Source organism: Bubalus kerabau, chromosome 11, assembly GCF_029407905.1.
Source record: "Bubalus kerabau isolate K-KA32 ecotype Philippines breed swamp buffalo chromosome 11, PCC_UOA_SB_1v2, whole genome shotgun sequence".
Classification (NCBI taxonomy): Eukaryota; Metazoa; Chordata; class Mammalia; order Artiodactyla; family Bovidae; genus Bubalus; species Bubalus kerabau.
The window spans coordinates 33,700,993-33,718,716 of record NC_073634.1 but is presented as its reverse complement, the minus strand read 5'-3'; the positions used below and the strand labels follow the sequence as shown (position 1 = coordinate 33,718,716).

The 17,724-nt window shown below is 37.9% G+C and overlaps 1 protein-coding gene across 6 annotated transcripts in view; it reads right to left on the bottom strand.

Annotated features, from left to right (window-relative positions):
* The window catches only part of GTF2A1L (general transcription factor IIA subunit 1 like), a 168,394-nt gene that overhangs the window by 140,287 nt on the left and 10,383 nt on the right, over positions 1–17,724 (bottom strand). For all 6 annotated transcript variants that reach the window (XM_055540054.1, XM_055540050.1, XM_055540051.1 and 3 more), the window contains exons 4-6: positions 14,448–14,503; positions 11,889–11,973; positions 10,539–10,858 (exon numbers count right to left, since the gene is read on the bottom strand). In XM_055540054.1, the coding sequence (XP_055396029.1) occupies positions 10,539–10,858; positions 11,889–11,973; positions 14,448–14,503 (461 nt within the window). The remainder of the gene's footprint in view (positions 1–10,538; positions 10,859–11,888; positions 11,974–14,447; positions 14,504–17,724) is intronic.

Here is a 17,724-nt window from a genome sequence, read left to right as displayed (position 1 = left end):
GGATTAAAAACTAAAACATGAGACCTAAAACTGCAAGACTCAGAAAAAAATCATAGAGGAGGATCTTCATGACAGTGAATTTGGGAATGGTTTCTTAGATATGATACCAAAAGCACAGGCAAAAAGGAAAAAAAAAAGATAAAACAGACTTCATCAAAATTAAAACCTTTGTGTATCAAAGGATACTATCAACAAAGTGAAGAAGAAACCCACAAAATAGGAGAAAATATTTGCAAATTATGTATCTGATACAGAGTTCATATACAGAATATATTTTAAAAACTCTACACTGAACAACAGGTTGGATGAAGCACAAGCTGGAAACAAGGCTGCCAGGAGAAATATCAATAACCTCAGATATGCAGATGACACCACCCTTACAGCCAAAACGAAGAGGAACTAAAGAGCCTCTTGATGAAAGTGAAAGAGGAGAGTGAAAAAGTTGGCTTAAAACTCAACATTCAGAAAACTAAGATCATGGCATCTGATCCCATCACTTCATGGCAAATAGATGGGGAAACAGTGGAAACAGTGGAAGACTATTTTCATGGGCTCCAAAATCACTGTAGATGGTAACTGCAGCCATGAAATTAAAAGACGCTTGCTCCTTGGAAGAAAAGTTATAACCAACGCCTAGACAGCATATTAAAAAGCAAAGACATTACTTTTCCAACAAAGGTCTGTCTAGTCAAAGCTATGGTTTTTCCAGTAGTCATGTATGAATGTGAGAGTTGGACCATAAAGAAAGCTGAGAGCCAAAGAATTGATGCTTTTGAACTGCGGTGTTGGAGAAGACTCTTGAGAGCCCCTTGGACAGCAAGGAGAGCCAACCAATTCATCCTAAAGGAAATCAGTCTTGAATATTCTTTGGAAGGACTGATGCTGAAGCTCAAACTCCAATACTTTGGCTGCCTGATGTGAAAAGCCAACTCATTAGAAAAACCCTGATGCTGGGAAAGACTGAAGGCGGGAGAAGGGGACGTGATGACAGAAGATGAGATGGTTGGATGGCATCACTGACTCAATGGACATGAGTTTGAACAAACTTTGGGAGATAGTAAAGGACAGGGAAGCCTGGCATGCTGCAGTACATGGGGTCACAAAGAGTCGGACACGACTTAGCAATTGAACAACAATAATCATGAATGGCAGGGTACATCTTCTTTAATTCTTAACAGAAATTGAACCAAGTATCTCCCATAAAGCAATGGCAATGATTATTTATTACCTAGCTATGTACAAGATCATCCCATGCCACTCTACTCTTACCTGGGGTGAAATATATCTCAACATATTTTGACAAATACAAAAAATAGATTTTATTAAATTGGCTTTTTCCTACAAAGAAATAAAAACATCACATCAGGTCAGTTCAGTCACTGAGTCGTATCCAACTTTGCAACCCCATAGAGTGCAGCATGCCAAGCCTCCCTGTCCATCACCAATCCCAGAGTTTACTCAAACTCATGTCCGTTGAGTCAGTGATGCCATCCAACCATCTCATCCTTTGTCTCTCCCTTCTCTTCCCACCTTCAATCTTTCCCAGCATCAGAGTCTTTTCAAATGAGTCAGTTCTTCATACCACGTGGTCAAGGTGTGGAGTCTGAGCTTCAGCATCAGTCCTTCCAATGAATAGTCAGGACTGATTTCCTTTAGGATGGACTGGTTGGATCTCCTTGCTGTACAAGGGACTCTCAAGAGTCTTCTCCAACACCACAGTTCAGTTCAAAAGCATCAATTCTTCAGTGCTCAGCTTTCTTTATAGTCCAAGTCTCACATCCATACATGACTACTGGAAAAACCATAGCTTTGACTAGACACAACTTTGTTGGCAAAGAAATGTCTCTGCTTTTTAACATGCTATCTAGGTTGGTTATAACTTTTCTTCCAAGGAGCAAGTGTCTTTCAATTTCATGGCTGCAGTCACCACCTGCAGTGATTTTGGAGCCCAAAAAGTAAAGTCTGTCACCGTTTCCACTGTTTCCCCATCTATTTGCCATGAAGTGATGGGACCAGATGCCATGATCTTAGTTTTCTGAATGTTGAGCTTTAAGCCAACTTTTGCACTCTCTTTCACTTTCATTAGGAGGCTCTTTAGTTCTTCTTCACTTTCTGCCATAAGGGTCATGTCATTTGCATATCTGAGGTTATTGATATTTCTCCCGGCAATCTTGATTCCAGCTTGTGTTTCATCCAGTCCAGCATTGCTCATGACATACTCTGCATATAAGTTAATTAAGCAGGGTGACAATATACAGCCTTGACGTACTCCTTTCTCGATTTGGAACCAATCTGTTGTTCCATGTCCAGTTGTAACTGTTGTTTCTTGACCTGCATACAGATTTCTCAGGAGGCAGGTCAGGTGGTCTGGTATTCCCATCTCTTGAAGAATTTTCCACAGTTTATTGTGATCCACACTGTCAAAGGCTTTGACATACTCAATATAGCAGAAGTAGATGTTTTTCTGGAACTCTCTTGCTTTTTTGAGGTTGGCAATTTGATCTCTGGTTTCTCTGCCTTTTCTACATCCAGCTTTAACATCCGGAAGTTCATGGTTTATGTACTGTTGAAGCCTGGCTTGGAAAATTTTGAGCATTACTTTGCTAGTGTGTGAGATGAGTGCAATTGTGTGGCAGTTTGAACATTCTTTGGCATTGCCTTTCTTTGGGAGTGGAATGAAAACTGACCTTTCCCAGTCCTGTGGCCGCTGCTGAGTTTTAAAATCTGATTAAGAGATATTCATTTAGAAGTATCATATAGTGACTTAAAAAATATGTGCTCAATTAACTAAATCATCAATTCAAATAACTATCAGTATGATGATTTATCTTAGAGGAATATCAAAATGGATTTGGAATTTTTTAATGTCCCAATAGTTCTAATGGGTGTCCCAAGTGGCACTAGCGCGGGAGAGGTAAGAGACGCGGGTTCTACCCCTGGGTCAGGAAGATCCCCAGGAGGAGGGCATGGCGACGCACTGCAGTATTCTTGCCTGAGAATCCCAGCTACAGAGGAGCCTGGCAGACTACAGTCCAGAGGGTCACAAAGAGCCAGACATGACTGAAGCAACTTAGCATGCCTGCACACAATAATTCTAATATTTAGCCAGAGCTGAGAATTATTGAGCCAAATAAACTAGTCACAGATCCTCCCTTTTAAAGTTTATATTCTAATATGCATATATATCTTTCCCCCTCAGGTGTTGGGTCCACAGATATTAATAAAATATACCTCTCCGTGCACAGAGGACATTGTAACGTATCTTTTCACTACATTATGACAGATACATGCTTAAGGGGCTATGATGATACAGAAGAGATACATCCAAGCTAATAATAAAAGGGGAGTGCTTAGGTAGAAAGGTATTAAAATAAGATTTCTGGAGAAAGTAATAAATGGCTAAGTAGGAATTAACCATAAGGAAGGATGGTGGGAGAAAAATCCAGGCACAAAGCTGAGAGGACAGCAAAACCAAAGAGAGGCAGGAAACAACAAAGTCAACATAGCTAATTGCTCGCGGTTTGTTGTTCCCAATAAAGCAGTAGGTACGAAAGGAAGGAAGAGTAAGAAAGAAACGCAGAAAGCATGGAGGTCCTTGTGCGCCACACTGAGTGCCGGCCTAGGAGAAGGAGACCACCAGGTATTTCTCAGCATAGACAGGGTTACTCAGGATCAGCAGAGATGTGGGGTGTGCAACCATGGGAGGCTATGCGCAAGTCCCCTCGAGGGAAGAGAGCTTATAGAAAGAAGAAGTTGGGAAAGCTGCAGTAAACAAAGATCCCACTGCTTTTCATTGGTTAAGTTGTTGTCAGGAAACATGAAGGGTCTTTCTTCTAGCTGGGCTCTGCCATCAGCACTGGGTGTGAAGAGTGCCCCCTGCAGGTCTCCCAACTGTATTTAATCGAGGTTTCTATTAATGTTTTTTCACAAGGAGTTTAAATTTTATCCTGTAGCTTGATGGGCAGTCAGTGACATGGCAAGCGGGCTGTATGCTGGGTAAGTCTATGGTAGGCAAGAGGAGCAGAGATCATAGCAAATGTGCACTGAGTTCTTACCATGTGCTAGGAAGTATGCTGCTGAGCACTTCACACTGATTTTCTCACATAATCTTCCCACCATCACAATTCTATGGTAGATACGATTATCTTTATTTACAAATGAGGATATAGAAACTTGCCCAACTCACATGGTTATTAAGGGATATAAAAGGAATCCCAAACATTTCTCATCCCTGAATCTTTTAACCTCTAGGATGGGTGGATTGGGAAGAGTGGAATAAGAACACGCAAAGACTATAAGGCTAGTAATTAGTTAGGAACTATATTATCCCAAGTGAGAGACAATTAAGGCAATAGATGGAGAAGAGGGAATAGATTCCAGAAATACTTGGTTTTAAAGGATGTCAAAAATCATATGATTCAGTCTTTAAAAGGAATGAAATTCCTTTATATGCTACAACATGAATGAACCTTAAAAATGTGCTAAGTAAAATAAACCTGTCACAAAAGCACAAATATTGTATGATACCATTCACAAGGTACCTAGAGTAATCAAATTCATAGACACAGAAAGTAGAATAGAAGTTACCAGTAGCTGAATGGAGGGGGTAATGGGAAGTTATTTTCTAATGGGTACAGAATTTCAGTTGGGGGATGATTAGAAAGTTCGAGAGATGCACAGTAGTGATGGTTGCACAACCATGTAACACACTTAATGGCACTGAACTGAACACCTAAAAAATGGCTAAAATGGTAAATCACATGCCATACAGTGGACCCCTGAACAATATAGGTCTGAAATGTGCAGGTCCATTACACATGGATCTTTTTCAATAAATATGTACTGCAAGATCTGTGATTGGTTGAATCCATGGATACAGAGGGCTTCCCTTGTGGCTCAGCTGGTAAAGAATCTGCCTGCAATGAGGGAGATCTGGGTTCGATCCCTGGCTTGGGAAGATCCCCTGGAGAAGGGAAAGGGTACCCACTCCAGTAGAGTCAGACATAACTGAGTGACTTTCACTTTCATGGGTACAGAGGGCTGACTATATAAACTTATACGTAGATTTTTCACTGCAGAGAGCTCAGGGTCCCTAACCCCTCTGCTGTTTAAGAGTCCACTGTATGATAAGAGAACAGACTCTATATGATTTCAATACTTTCAGTTCAGTTCAGTCACTCAGTCGTGTCCAACTCTGCTACCCCATGTACTGCAATATGCCAGGCTTCCCTGTCCATCACCAACTCCGAGAGCTTACTCAAATTCATGTCCACTGAGTTGGAGACTGAAGTTCAAGAGAATAACAGGATTGGAAATGCAGTTATCAATAAGAAGATCATAGTTAAAACCATGATATTGCATGAGACTGCCCATGGAAAACATGAACTAAGAAACGAGCTGAGGATAGAACCTTTAGGAAACAGGAAGGGCAGATAAAGAGGAGTCATGAAGGAGATAAGAAGAAGCAGTCAGAAAGGTAAATATTTTAAAGAGAAGGTAGCAGAAATAATATCTGGGAGAGGGACAATGAAGATGGTGGGGAGAGAAGCAAGAGATGAAAAGGAGCTGGAGAAGATACACCATCATACCCATTTCTGTCCTTCTACTTTTGGGAGTTACAATGAAAATCCGAGTTCCTAATTTTCTATAGCATTGTAAGATTAGAAAACAAAATTCCTCCACTGAGGAAAAACTTAACATAGTAATATACAATAATATGCACCATAAAATAGGAGCATGTAAAAAACTGTCAGGAATATATTTTATGCAACAATAATGATGTTAAACCTACATAAAAACTTAAGATCTTTGGCAGTCTACACAGGAAAAGCAGGCTAATTGTACACGAAGGGCTAACTGTAACTTGTTTTCAGCAATAAGAATTTCTGAAAGCTACTTATAGAGAGTTATTTATAAACTTTTTTGAAAATTATATTAGTATAAATTTTACCAGATTACTATTTTAAGATATCCAACGGAAAAAATTTTTAACATAAATTCCTTTCAATGTTTGTGTTTTAAATACAGATATATTTTAAAATCAACCAACAAGTTGTATGAACCATTATCCAATATGTCACATGCCCATAAAGCGTAACAGCACTAATCTAAATCTTATCATGGTGACAGAAGCTATTAAAAACTCCATAAACATCTCTGATAACTCTAAAAATTATGAGGCTGGTTTTATGCCCAGTTTACAGACAATCACTGAATTTTAAAGAGCAACATTACATAGTTTGCTTTTAAGAGGCAACCCTGGAATTTGAACCTGTTGTGCGTTTAAAGCTTAAGCTCTTAACCACTACCCTCTAAACAATCCTCGCTTAATCCTCCTTAACTGATCGACTTCTCCATATCAAAACAATACAAGATGACATCTAATAGGTGACAGCAGAATAAGTCCTTGAATCATCACTCCAGAAATCTTTAAATGTCAGACTCCAGGAGGAAAACGCCTCTAAAATTATAAGTGATGAAAACACTTACAGTCATTTTCTCTCAAAATCATCTGTTTCATAATTAGGAATTTATCCTACATTTCTTAAATTTTATATGGTTTGTGAAAATATGATAAAAAATGCTCAAAAAGTGTTTTACCCTTAGTGTGTGTACTTAGTCACTCAGTTATGTCAGAGTCTTTGCGACCCTATGGACTGTAGCCCGCCAGATTCCTTTCTCCATGGGGATTCTCCAGGCAAGAATACTGGAGTGGGTTGTCATTCCCTCCTCCAGGGGATCTTCCCAACCCAGGGGTCAAACCCAGGTCTCCCGCATTGCATGTGAATTCTTTACCATCGGAGTCACTAGAGAAGCCCTTAATACATTATACCAAACTAAACTAAAAACACCTGCTAAAAGATTTTGAACAGGCTTCATCAAACATCTGAAACACTCTAAGAATAAGTCAAATGGTTTCTGATAAACATGTTCTTTGTTCGTTATCCTTCACTGTACCCTATAGGATACCTTGGGCTTCCCTGGTGGCTCAGACAATAAAGAATCTTGCTGCAATGCAAGAGACCTGGGTTTGATGCCTGGGTTGGGAAGATCCCCTGGAGAAGGGAACGGCTACCCACTCCAGACTAGATCTGATAGACAGAGTGCCTGATGAACTGTGGATGGAGGTTAGTGACACTGTACAGGAGACAGGGATCAAGACCATTCCCATGGAAAAGAAATGCAAAAAAGCAAAATGGCTGTCTGGGGAGGCCTTACAAATAGCTGTGAAGAGAAGCGAAAAGCAAAGGAGAAAAGGAAAGATATAAGCATCTGAATGCAGAGTTCCAAAGAATAGCAAGGAGAGATAAGAAAACCTTCTTCAGCGATCAATGCAAAGAAATAGAGGAAAACAACAGAATGGGAAAGACTAGAGATCTCTTCAAGAAAATTAGAGATACCAAGGGAACATTTCATGCAAAGATGGGCTCAACAAAGGACAGAGATGGTATGGACCTAACAGAAGCAGAAGATATTAAGAAGAGATGGCAAGAATACACAGAAGAACTGTACAAAAAAGATCTTCATGACCAAGATAATCACGATGGTGTGATCACTCACCTAGAGCGAGACATCCTGGAATGTGAAGTCAAGTGGGCCTTAGAAAGCATCACTATGAACAAAGCAAGTAGAGGTGATGGAATTCCAGTTGAGCTATTCCAAATCCTGAAAGATGATGCTGTGAAAGTGCTCCACTCAATATGCCAGCAAATTTAGAAAACTCAGCAGAGGCCACAGGACTGGAAAAGGTCCGTTTTCATTCCAATCCCAAAGAAAGGCAATGCCAAAGAATGCTCAAACTACCGCACAATTGAACTCATCTCACACACTAGTAAAGTAATGCTCAAAATTCTCCAAGCCAGGCTTCAGCAATATGTGAACCGTGAACTTCCTGATGTTCAAGCTGGTTTTAGAAAAGGCAGAGGAACCAGAGATCAAATTGCCAACATCCGCTGGATCATGGAAAAAGCAAGAGAGTTCCAGAAAAACATCTCTTTCTGCTTTATTGACTATGCCAAAGCCTTTGACTGTGTGGATCACAATAAACTGGAAAATTCTGAAAGAGATGGGAATACCAGACCACCTGACCTGCCTCTTGAGAAACCTATATGCAGGTCAGGAAGCAACAGTTAGAACTGGACATGGAACAGCAGACTGGTTCCAAATAGGAAAAGGAGTACGTCAAGGCTGTATATTGTCACCCTGCTTATTTAACTTATATGCAGAGTACATCATGAGAAACACTGGGCTGGAAGAAGCACAAACTGGAATCAAGATTGCCGGGAGAAATATCAATAACCTCAGATATGCAGATGACACCACCCTTATGGCAGAAAGTGAAGAGAAACTAAAAGCCTCTTGATGAAAGTGAAAGAGGAGAGTGCAAAAATTGGCTTAAAGCTCAACATTCAGAAAACTAAGATCATGGCATCCAGTCCCATCACTTCATGGGAAATAGATGGGGAAACAGTGGAAACAGTGTCAGACTTTATTTTCTGGGGGCTCCAAAATCACTGCAGATGGTGATTGCAGCCATGAAATTAAAAGACGCTTACTCCTTGGAAGGAAAGTTATGACCAACCTAGATAGCATATTCAAAAGCAGAGACATTACTTTTCCAACAAAGATCTGTCTAGTCAAGGCTATGGTTTTTCCAGTGGTCATTATGGATGTGAGAATTGGACTGTGAAGAAAGCTGAGCACCGAAGAATTGATGCTTTTGAACTGTGGTGTTGGAGAAGACTCTTGAGAGTCCCTTGGACTACAAGGAGATCCAACCAGTCCATCCTAAAGGAGATCAGTCCTGGGTGTTCATTGGAAGGACTGATGCTGAAGCTGAAACTCCAATACTTTGGCCACCTCATGCGAAGAGTTGACTCGCTGGAAAAGACTCTGATGCTGGGAGGGATTTGGGGGCAGGAGGAGAAGGGGATGACAGAGGATGAGATGGCTGGATGGCATCACTGACTCAATGGACATGAGTCTGGGTGAACTCCGGGAGTTGGTGATGGACAGGGAGGCCTAGTGTGCTGCGATTCATGGGGTCACAAAGAGTCGGACACGACTGAGCGACTGAACTGAACTGAACTGAACCCACTCCAATATTCTTGCCTGGAGAATTCCATGGACAAAGGAATCTGGCAGGCTACAGTCCATGGGGTCGGAAAGAGTCAGACATGACTGAGTGACTTTCTCTTTCATAGTAAACCTTATACTATACCCTTCCCTTTTATCTAGAAAAGTATTAAGGTTGCAATTAACTACTATATTGCCACAGATTCGTACAGCATTTCTAAAGGACTACTAAATCATTAGTCGGAGACACAAGTTTTCAATTATTTGTCATATGTCACTAAATTGTATAAGTAGAGTTAGCTGTAAGACATTTTACATTTGTAAAAAAATAACACAAGATTTTTTAATTTTACCATGCAAAATTCTCCATGAATCTTTCTGCAATCACTATGAATTCCTTGGAAATTAGTAATGTGAACCTATTTTTAATATGGAAAGTTAATTAGGAGCTATTTTTTAGTGGTTTGAATTCCAAAAGAAATTAGTATTTTAGCAAACAGAGAAACAAAATATCTACCAGAAAGATACTTCCTCGTGCAGAGAAAACTTTCATATGGAAATTTAGGAAAATTATGTAGAACAGAGTGACTAAGCACAAAGGTAGAACAAGAAATAAGACTTTGGATCTCTTTTGAACATTTAATGAATTACCTCAAAATACTCACTTAATTACTAGGATGCACTTCTGAATCTTAAACTTCATCTGCACACAAAAACAATCCTCACAATGTAAGGGAAACATAAAACAGATTGAAAAGTGAAGGTCGCTCAGTTGTGTCCAGCTCTTTGTGACCCCATGGACTATGCAGTCCATGGAATTCTCCAGGTCAGAATACTAGAGTGGGTAGCCGTTCACTTCTCCAGGGGATCTTCCAAAACCAGGGATCGAACCCAGATCTCCCGCACTGTGGACAGATTCTTTACCAGCTGAGCCACCAGGGAAGCTTAAAACAAATGCATTTTCTTCAAAGAAATATTCTAATTCATTCAAGAAAACTAAAAGTTTAGAAATGCTGAGCATGAATACTTTTAAAAACTGATAGGTGTGTTTAAAGAAAATAAAGAAACAATCTTCTAAACGAAAAAGCAAAGCATACTTTTGAGTAATGTTACAGGTTAAAAAAAAAGCCACTCAGGACATCTAATCACTGGCTACTGTTTATCTGTTAATATCAGTAAGTTAACCACAGTACTACCTTCTCTGAGACAGGTAGGCTATTGGGCTCCTCTGTATTTCTTGGTTGCTTTACAGAATCACATCCACACATCCTGTTTTTAAGAACACTAGGCTGAGCCTCAAGCACATGCTGGTGCTGAGCTCCCTGAGGGCCAGTGGAAAGGGGCCCATGCAGATTTTGAGTCATGCGAGCTGAAACCCAGAGCACTGGCTCCACAATGGAATCTGTTTGAGAGACCTGTGGAGTAAATACACCACCTGGAAAGCTGATGTACTGAGAGCTTACCAGCTGATTCAATAAAGCTTCAGATATGATTTTATGCTCATTTCCAGGAGGTACAAGAATATCACTGGTAGTGTTTTCTAAATGTTTCTTATCCACTGTCTCAGAAGGAAGAACTATAGGTTGCTGGAGCACAGTTTCCATTCTCAGTGATTTTTCAGTAGTTGCTTGAAGAAAACATGGGTTTAATTGCGGAATACTGGTCTGTATTATTGACGGCTGCCCAAGCAGCTGAAATACTTGCTGAACTGGATGCTGAAGAACATTTGCTCTTTCAGAAGTCTGTGTCACCATAAATGGTACACTGACTTTACAAAGGTGAGCTTTAAAAGGAGAAAACAAAACTGTAAGTATAACAGAATCCTAATCTCCTTTAAAAAAAAACAATCTCATGCACAGGAGACCAGGAGGAAATATATCAATAGGTTAACAGTGGTTATCTCTAGGAGTTTTTTTTTCCAGATTTTTGTGTGTGTGTCTTCTACCATAATAATGTATTACTCTTATTTCGAAAAATTAAATATATCTTGCTTTAACTTTAGCCTTTTCCCACTATTGCTTATATGGCACATTTGGAGACATACACAGGCCACCAATATTTATTCCATGAGCCTTTCCCACTGTGTAATAAATTACAGTGTTAATAACCTAAATTGGGATTTTTAAGAAACCTAGTCATGGAGAATGTATACTTTAGATATAAGATACCATAGAACAACTATAAGACAAGGCTGTCCAAAAAGGATTTAATAATTTCAAAAGTTAACAAATTTTCCCCTTTTTTCCTTAAAATAATACTAAAAAGAAGAAAGAAATTTACTTTTTGAACACTGAGTCAGGTACTTTGCTTAAACTCTGTAATGACCAAAAAAAAATAGGTATGATTCTCTTTCAAATAAAGAAACAGTTCTCTGAAAAGCAGACACAAGTTAAACCTCCAAATTTTTCAAATATTCTGATACAATCTCCAATAAGAAAGGAGGCAAAGGTTGATAAATCTAATCTTTAGTTTTTCTTGATTAGACCTAGCTGGGATATGTGTATAAAAATTCCGGGAACTAGCTTAAACTAGAGAAAACCTACACAAAGCATCTTATACAATGTGGGGAAAGAGAACTGGAAGTGAAATGTGGGGACAAGCTTAGTGCCTGTCTTAATAGAGAGGCTTAGTGTTTTTTTGCGGTAGCTTGCTTTCATAACAACTACTATTTATTATTACTTTTAAGTAAGGTTTATCAAAAGTTCCTATAACTTCAATGACTTGAGGTATAGTTAATTTAAACTCATGGAAGTTAATATCCAGAAATCAGTACCAATGCTAAAAACAAAATATTCGTAAGACTATACTCTTACCAGATGTAGTCTGCTGTGTCACACCCACCGGTACATGAATAGGATAACCAGGAAAAGTAAAGCTTGCACTGGAGTTTGAGGTGCCCTAGATATGAGAATTTTACATTCAAAAGTTAGAAAGAGGCTTTACTTGAAACTTTTTTCCTGATCTCATAGAGGATACAAAAAAATCTGATTAAGGTCAACAGGACAATAGTAACCCAACATTAGGGCTGAGTACTCTTGAGTAAAACAGCTTTTTAATATTTGATGTAGATCATCTCATTAAAAATAAAAGGAATTTCCTTCTATGGCTATTAGCAATGAAGTCAGTAAGTCTTCATAAATAACATGAACACTGACTCATAAAATCTGCCCACAACATAGCTTTAAAATGGGCACTGATCCTCAAGATGTCAAATATAAGATCCACAGTTGTTTATAGGAGTCCTCTAGTCTGTAAGTTGATCACTAATATTATTTTAAAGCAGATTAAAGTGTATCATTTTTATTTGAGAATAATTAGACCTTAGGGTTTTAAAATTTTTTAAAAACTAAATGAAAAGATAAGGAAACATGTTTGCCTATCTGACATGCAAAAATTTAAAAGACTGATTAATATTACCCAATGCTGCTAAGAATATGATAAAAATCATATTCTCTCACTCCACTGCTTATATGAGCATATATGGTACAATCCTTTTGGACAGCAATTTTGCAGTATATACCAAAACTAAAAACATGCATTATCTTTGACCCAGAAATTCTACTTCCAGAAATTTATCCCAATTACCTGATTATCACAAACACACCAACACATTATCTACTAGTATCACCAATGTAATGCCATATTAGAAAAATACTAAAAATAATTTAAATGTCCATAAACAAAAGGCTGGTTAATTAAACTGTGACACATCCACTAAGGCTAATCAATATTTACCTGGCATTGAGAAGGGCCATCTATATTACTAAGTTTAGAAAAAAGAAATGACAGAAATAGTCCAGAGAATGATCCTACTTTTACTGTGAAAATTAATACAACTTTCTTTAATGAAGAAGTCTAAATGGATATATATCATACAGTTAAAACAGCTACCTTTGGGATACAATACTGTAGGGCCCTATCACTTTTTACTTTCTAAATCTGATTTTACTCTTCGTGTGTGCGTTGGTTGCTCCAGTCAAGTCCAACTCTTTGTGACCCTATGGCCTGTAGCCCACCAATCTCCTCTGTCCATTGAATTCTTCAGGCAAGCACTGGAGTCAGTAGCCATTCCTTTCTCTAGAGGATATTCCCAACCCAAGGAACAAACCTGGGTCTCCTGCACTGTAGGCAGATTCTTTACCATTTGAGCCACCAGGGAAGCCCATCATTAATGAGAACTTATTTCCAAGAATTCCAAAGATAGAAATATTTCTTCACTGGTATCTTATCAAAAGCAGCACCATTCTTTCTAAAAATTGTGGTAAGGACTATGATTTTTGTTTTTAATGAAGAAACAGAAATAAATGGTCCACTAAGTGAGTCAGCTGTAAAGCACCTGCCTGCCAATGTAGGAGACACAGGTTCTATACCTGGGTGGGGTAGATCCCCTGGAGAAGGAAATGGCAACCCACTCCAGTATTCTTGCCCGGAGAATCCCATGGACAGAGGAGCCTGGAGAGCTACAGTCCAAGGAGTCGCAAAAGAGTCAGACACAACTTAGCAACTAAACAACAACAAAAATCTTGTACCCAGAAAGGTAACTCGTGGGCTGGAAGAAGGTGAAGAACAGTTAGTCAATCATATATCATCTTTTGTTGTTGTTTAGTTGCAAAGTCGTGTCCAATTCTGCGACCCCATGGACTGTAGCCCACTAGGCTCCACTGTCTATGGGATTCTCCAGGCAAGAATACTAGAATGGGTTGCCACTTCCTTCCCCAGGGGATGTCCCTGATCCAGGGATGGAATCCGCATTTCCTGCATTAGCAGGTGGATTTCTTACCACTAAGCCACCAGGGAAACCTTTAAAAAAAAAAGAGAGAGAGAAATAGTTCTATTTTTCCCCACCTGAAAACTACTCAATTTTCTATATGTAAATTTTAAATTTTATCTTCTGCCCCCAAATCCTAGGGGGGAAACCGACCTCTATTATACAAAGGTAAAAAATAACCAAATATTCCACTTAAATAAAAGGAAGAACTATGATGTGCCTCAACGCTAGGGGGGAAAAAGTCAGAAAATGCAGCATATCAAAATCATCTACTTAGGAACCACTAAGTATATAACATTATACAGTGTATTAAAACTCCGTACAATGTAACTTTAGAAATTTCCTAATCTGGTAGGTACAGTCTTGGCAGATGCTAACAACTGCTCTGGAAGATAGGAAAAGCTGGTGAGAAAATATTACATCTGAAACTCGTGAATTTTTCCAACATCTATATTATAGAAGCTATTTTTGTCTTCCCATCCCTTACGACATCTTTCCTCATTCAACTAAAGTTTTACAAATTACATCTCTGCCCAGCCTTCAGCCACCATTCACTAAAACTGGGGCATCTCTTTTAAAAATATATCTTAAATAAGCTACATACCAGTTCTGCTGCGGTAAAACTGGGACGAGTTCTACCAGCAGGAATAACAAACGATGCTGTATAGAAAACAAAATAAACATTACATAGTCATTAGATTTTACCAATTTAATAAAATTTCTCTAAGTATACCTTATTTTTTTTAATGCTTTCCATCACTAACATTTCAACCATGATAAATTCTATACTTTCTGATTCCAAGTGAGGTAAAAATAGTTAATCATATCTTTTCCCAACAATTTCAGATAAAGACTTTACAACTATTTTAAGTACCAAAAGAAAATCCCATTGCAATCAAGTATATTGTATTATAGAAGTCCATAGTAAAACAGCTAGGTTGTCTTTAGGAAGTCAATGTACCTCCATCACAACTTTTCATAATGGAAAAAAAGTAATTTTATGGCATGTTTCCAAGCAACTATACTTTGAGCAAAAAAAACAAAAATGTAAACTACCATAAATCATTCTAAGTTTTAATAGGTTCAAAAGAAATTTCAATTAATTTATTTCATGAAAATTTATTTATAGTACTTTAGTCAAGTAATTAAGCAAACATAGATACACAGTTTTAAGAGTAAATCTAAAAGAACATGTCTCCTGAAGTCTCTGCAGGACTTCAAGTAAACTGCAAAGAAAAATATGACAATAAATTCTTAGAAGAACACCAACTCAACCTGCATTAAACCTGTCATCTCATTTATCTTTATTTGCACCAATTTCCTATGCTAACTATCCCTTTGGTTTTGTACATCTAGAAGGTTGGCCAAATGGTTTTAAATGCAATTGTTTAAAAATAAGTCTAAAAAAGAACAAAATAATGTCATCTGCAGCAACATGGAAACCTAGAGATTGTCATACTGAGTGAAGTCAGACAGAGAAAAACAAATATATAATATCATTTATATGTGGAATCAAAAAAAATGGTACAAATGAACTTATTTACAAAATACAGTCACAGATGGGGAAAACAAACTTACAGTTACTAGGGTGGGAGAAGGTGGGGGAGGGATAAATTGGGAGAGTGGGAATAACATACACATATTACCACATATAAAATAGGTAATTATTAAGAAGCTATTGTATAGCACAGGAAACTTCTCAAAACCCTGTAATGACCTATATGGGAAAAGTGAAAGTGAAGTCACTCAGTTGTGTCCGACTCTTAGCAACCCCATGGACTGCAGCCTACCAGGTTCCTCCATCCATAGGATTTTCCAGGCAAGAGTACTGGAGTGGGGTGCCATTGCCTTCTCTGCTATATGGGAAAAGCATCTATAAAAGAGTGGATATATGTATATTTATAACTGATTCACTTTGTTGTACAGCAGAAACTAACACATTTTCAATCTACTATGCTTCAATAAAATTTATTTAAACATCAGTCTAAAAAACAAATAGTTACTAGAAGGATCTTAGTTGACCAATATAACCTTAAACCTTACCTCAAGGTTCATTTTATCTACTTGAACCTGACTGTTAGAAGACCATCTCTTTTCTTTAATGAAATAGAAAACATTTTTGCATGTTTAAGCAGCATGTATATATTAAACATAATATTTTTATGGTATTTTTTTTCACATACTGTATTAAGGAAGACTTGGAAATGGCACCCCACTCCAGTACTCTTGCCTGGAAAATCCCATGGATGGAGGAGCCTGGTAGGCTACAGCCCATGGGGTCGCAAAGAGTCAGACACGACTGAGCGACTTCACTTTCACTTCCCCAAAGATCCACTTCTGACACTAAAGTGGCTCCATTACATACAACAAACAGCTCAGAAGAGCAAATTTTTTTAACTAACCATTCTTGTCACATTAAGACAACAGAAGTGAAGCTACAGAGACTGATAGTTAATGAGGTACAAAATTATTTTTATCCTCTGCCATCTATGGCTTTGCTTATTAGCAGGCATTCTTTTAGAAAGGCTCAATTAGAAAGAACTGGAGTGGCAGGAACACAATGGTATTAGTCTTAATTAGCTGAAGTGAGCAAAGCTTAGGCTGGTACAGCTTAAGTCACAGCCTGAGAGGAAACAAAAATCTGTTAACATACTGTCTGCAGCAATTAAAAGAATTTCTGAGGAAAAATAGCAACAATTCTCCCCTTTTAAATACTCTGAAATAAATCCCAGAGGATAATTCTCTCTACTCATGTAAATCAAACAGAGCTATAAGAGAGTTTTAAGAGTTTCTTTATAGTCATCAAAAGAACTGAACTAACAAAATTTTATAGTAAAGTTTCACACAGTTCCTACTTAATTTTGATACTAAATTCACAAGTTAAATTCACCATTCATACACATTCACAAATTATATGTGCCTGAAATGTACTTTTTAAAATACTCAAGACAGTTTTGATAACCAATTAAGTTTTAACTGAATACATGTTTTTACTTGAACTGGAAGAGTCAGAATTTTGGTGTTTGTTCATACTCTAGAAATAGCAAATTTCACAAACAATAAGCTTTAGAATATAGAAGGAATTAAAAATCTGCCAAATATAATTTAATGAACTTTATAAAAAGATAGCATAATATATACTATACAATATATAATACAGCATAACAACATTCACAGTTATAAGTGTGTTTTTCCCTACACACCAAAAAGTCTTTAATACATTAAGGCAGCTTAACAAACTTGGGTCCATTTTGAACCATTCCAAATTTTAATATCCAAGTCACATTATTCAAGAGGTGCAAAGACTGGTAAATTTCTTCTTTGTGACTACTCTTTAGCACATGGCTGTCTCCTGATGACCAAACTGAATATTCTAATTCAAATCATCTCAAGAAACAACAGCAATGCTTAAATTTTCAACCGATCCAAGTTCAAGAACAATTGGACATGCAGTTTGTACCTGAAGTTTAAGAGTTTCAATGCTCAAAGCTGAAAGCCAACAAATCTCTCAATGTTCCTGGTTCTTCCTTATCTTCTTCCCACAGTGACTGATGGTTGCATCAAAAAGACTATGTGACATGAAGACCAAAAATCAGATGGTGATTGGAACGGCCCTAGGAATACAGCAATCATGGGCAGACTGACAACACACCCCAGTGTGCTCAAGACAGTCCCAGTTTACACCTATTGTTCTGAAGTTATTATCAATAGAATCCCATTTCTCTCTCAAAAGTGCATTATAAGCAAAAGATCCAGAATAACCAATATGATATTCAAGGAGAAAAAACTGAACTACTAATACTGCCCAACTTCAAGACTTACTATAAAGCTACAGTAATCAAGACAGTGTAATATGGCAAAACAAAAATAGACAAATAGAC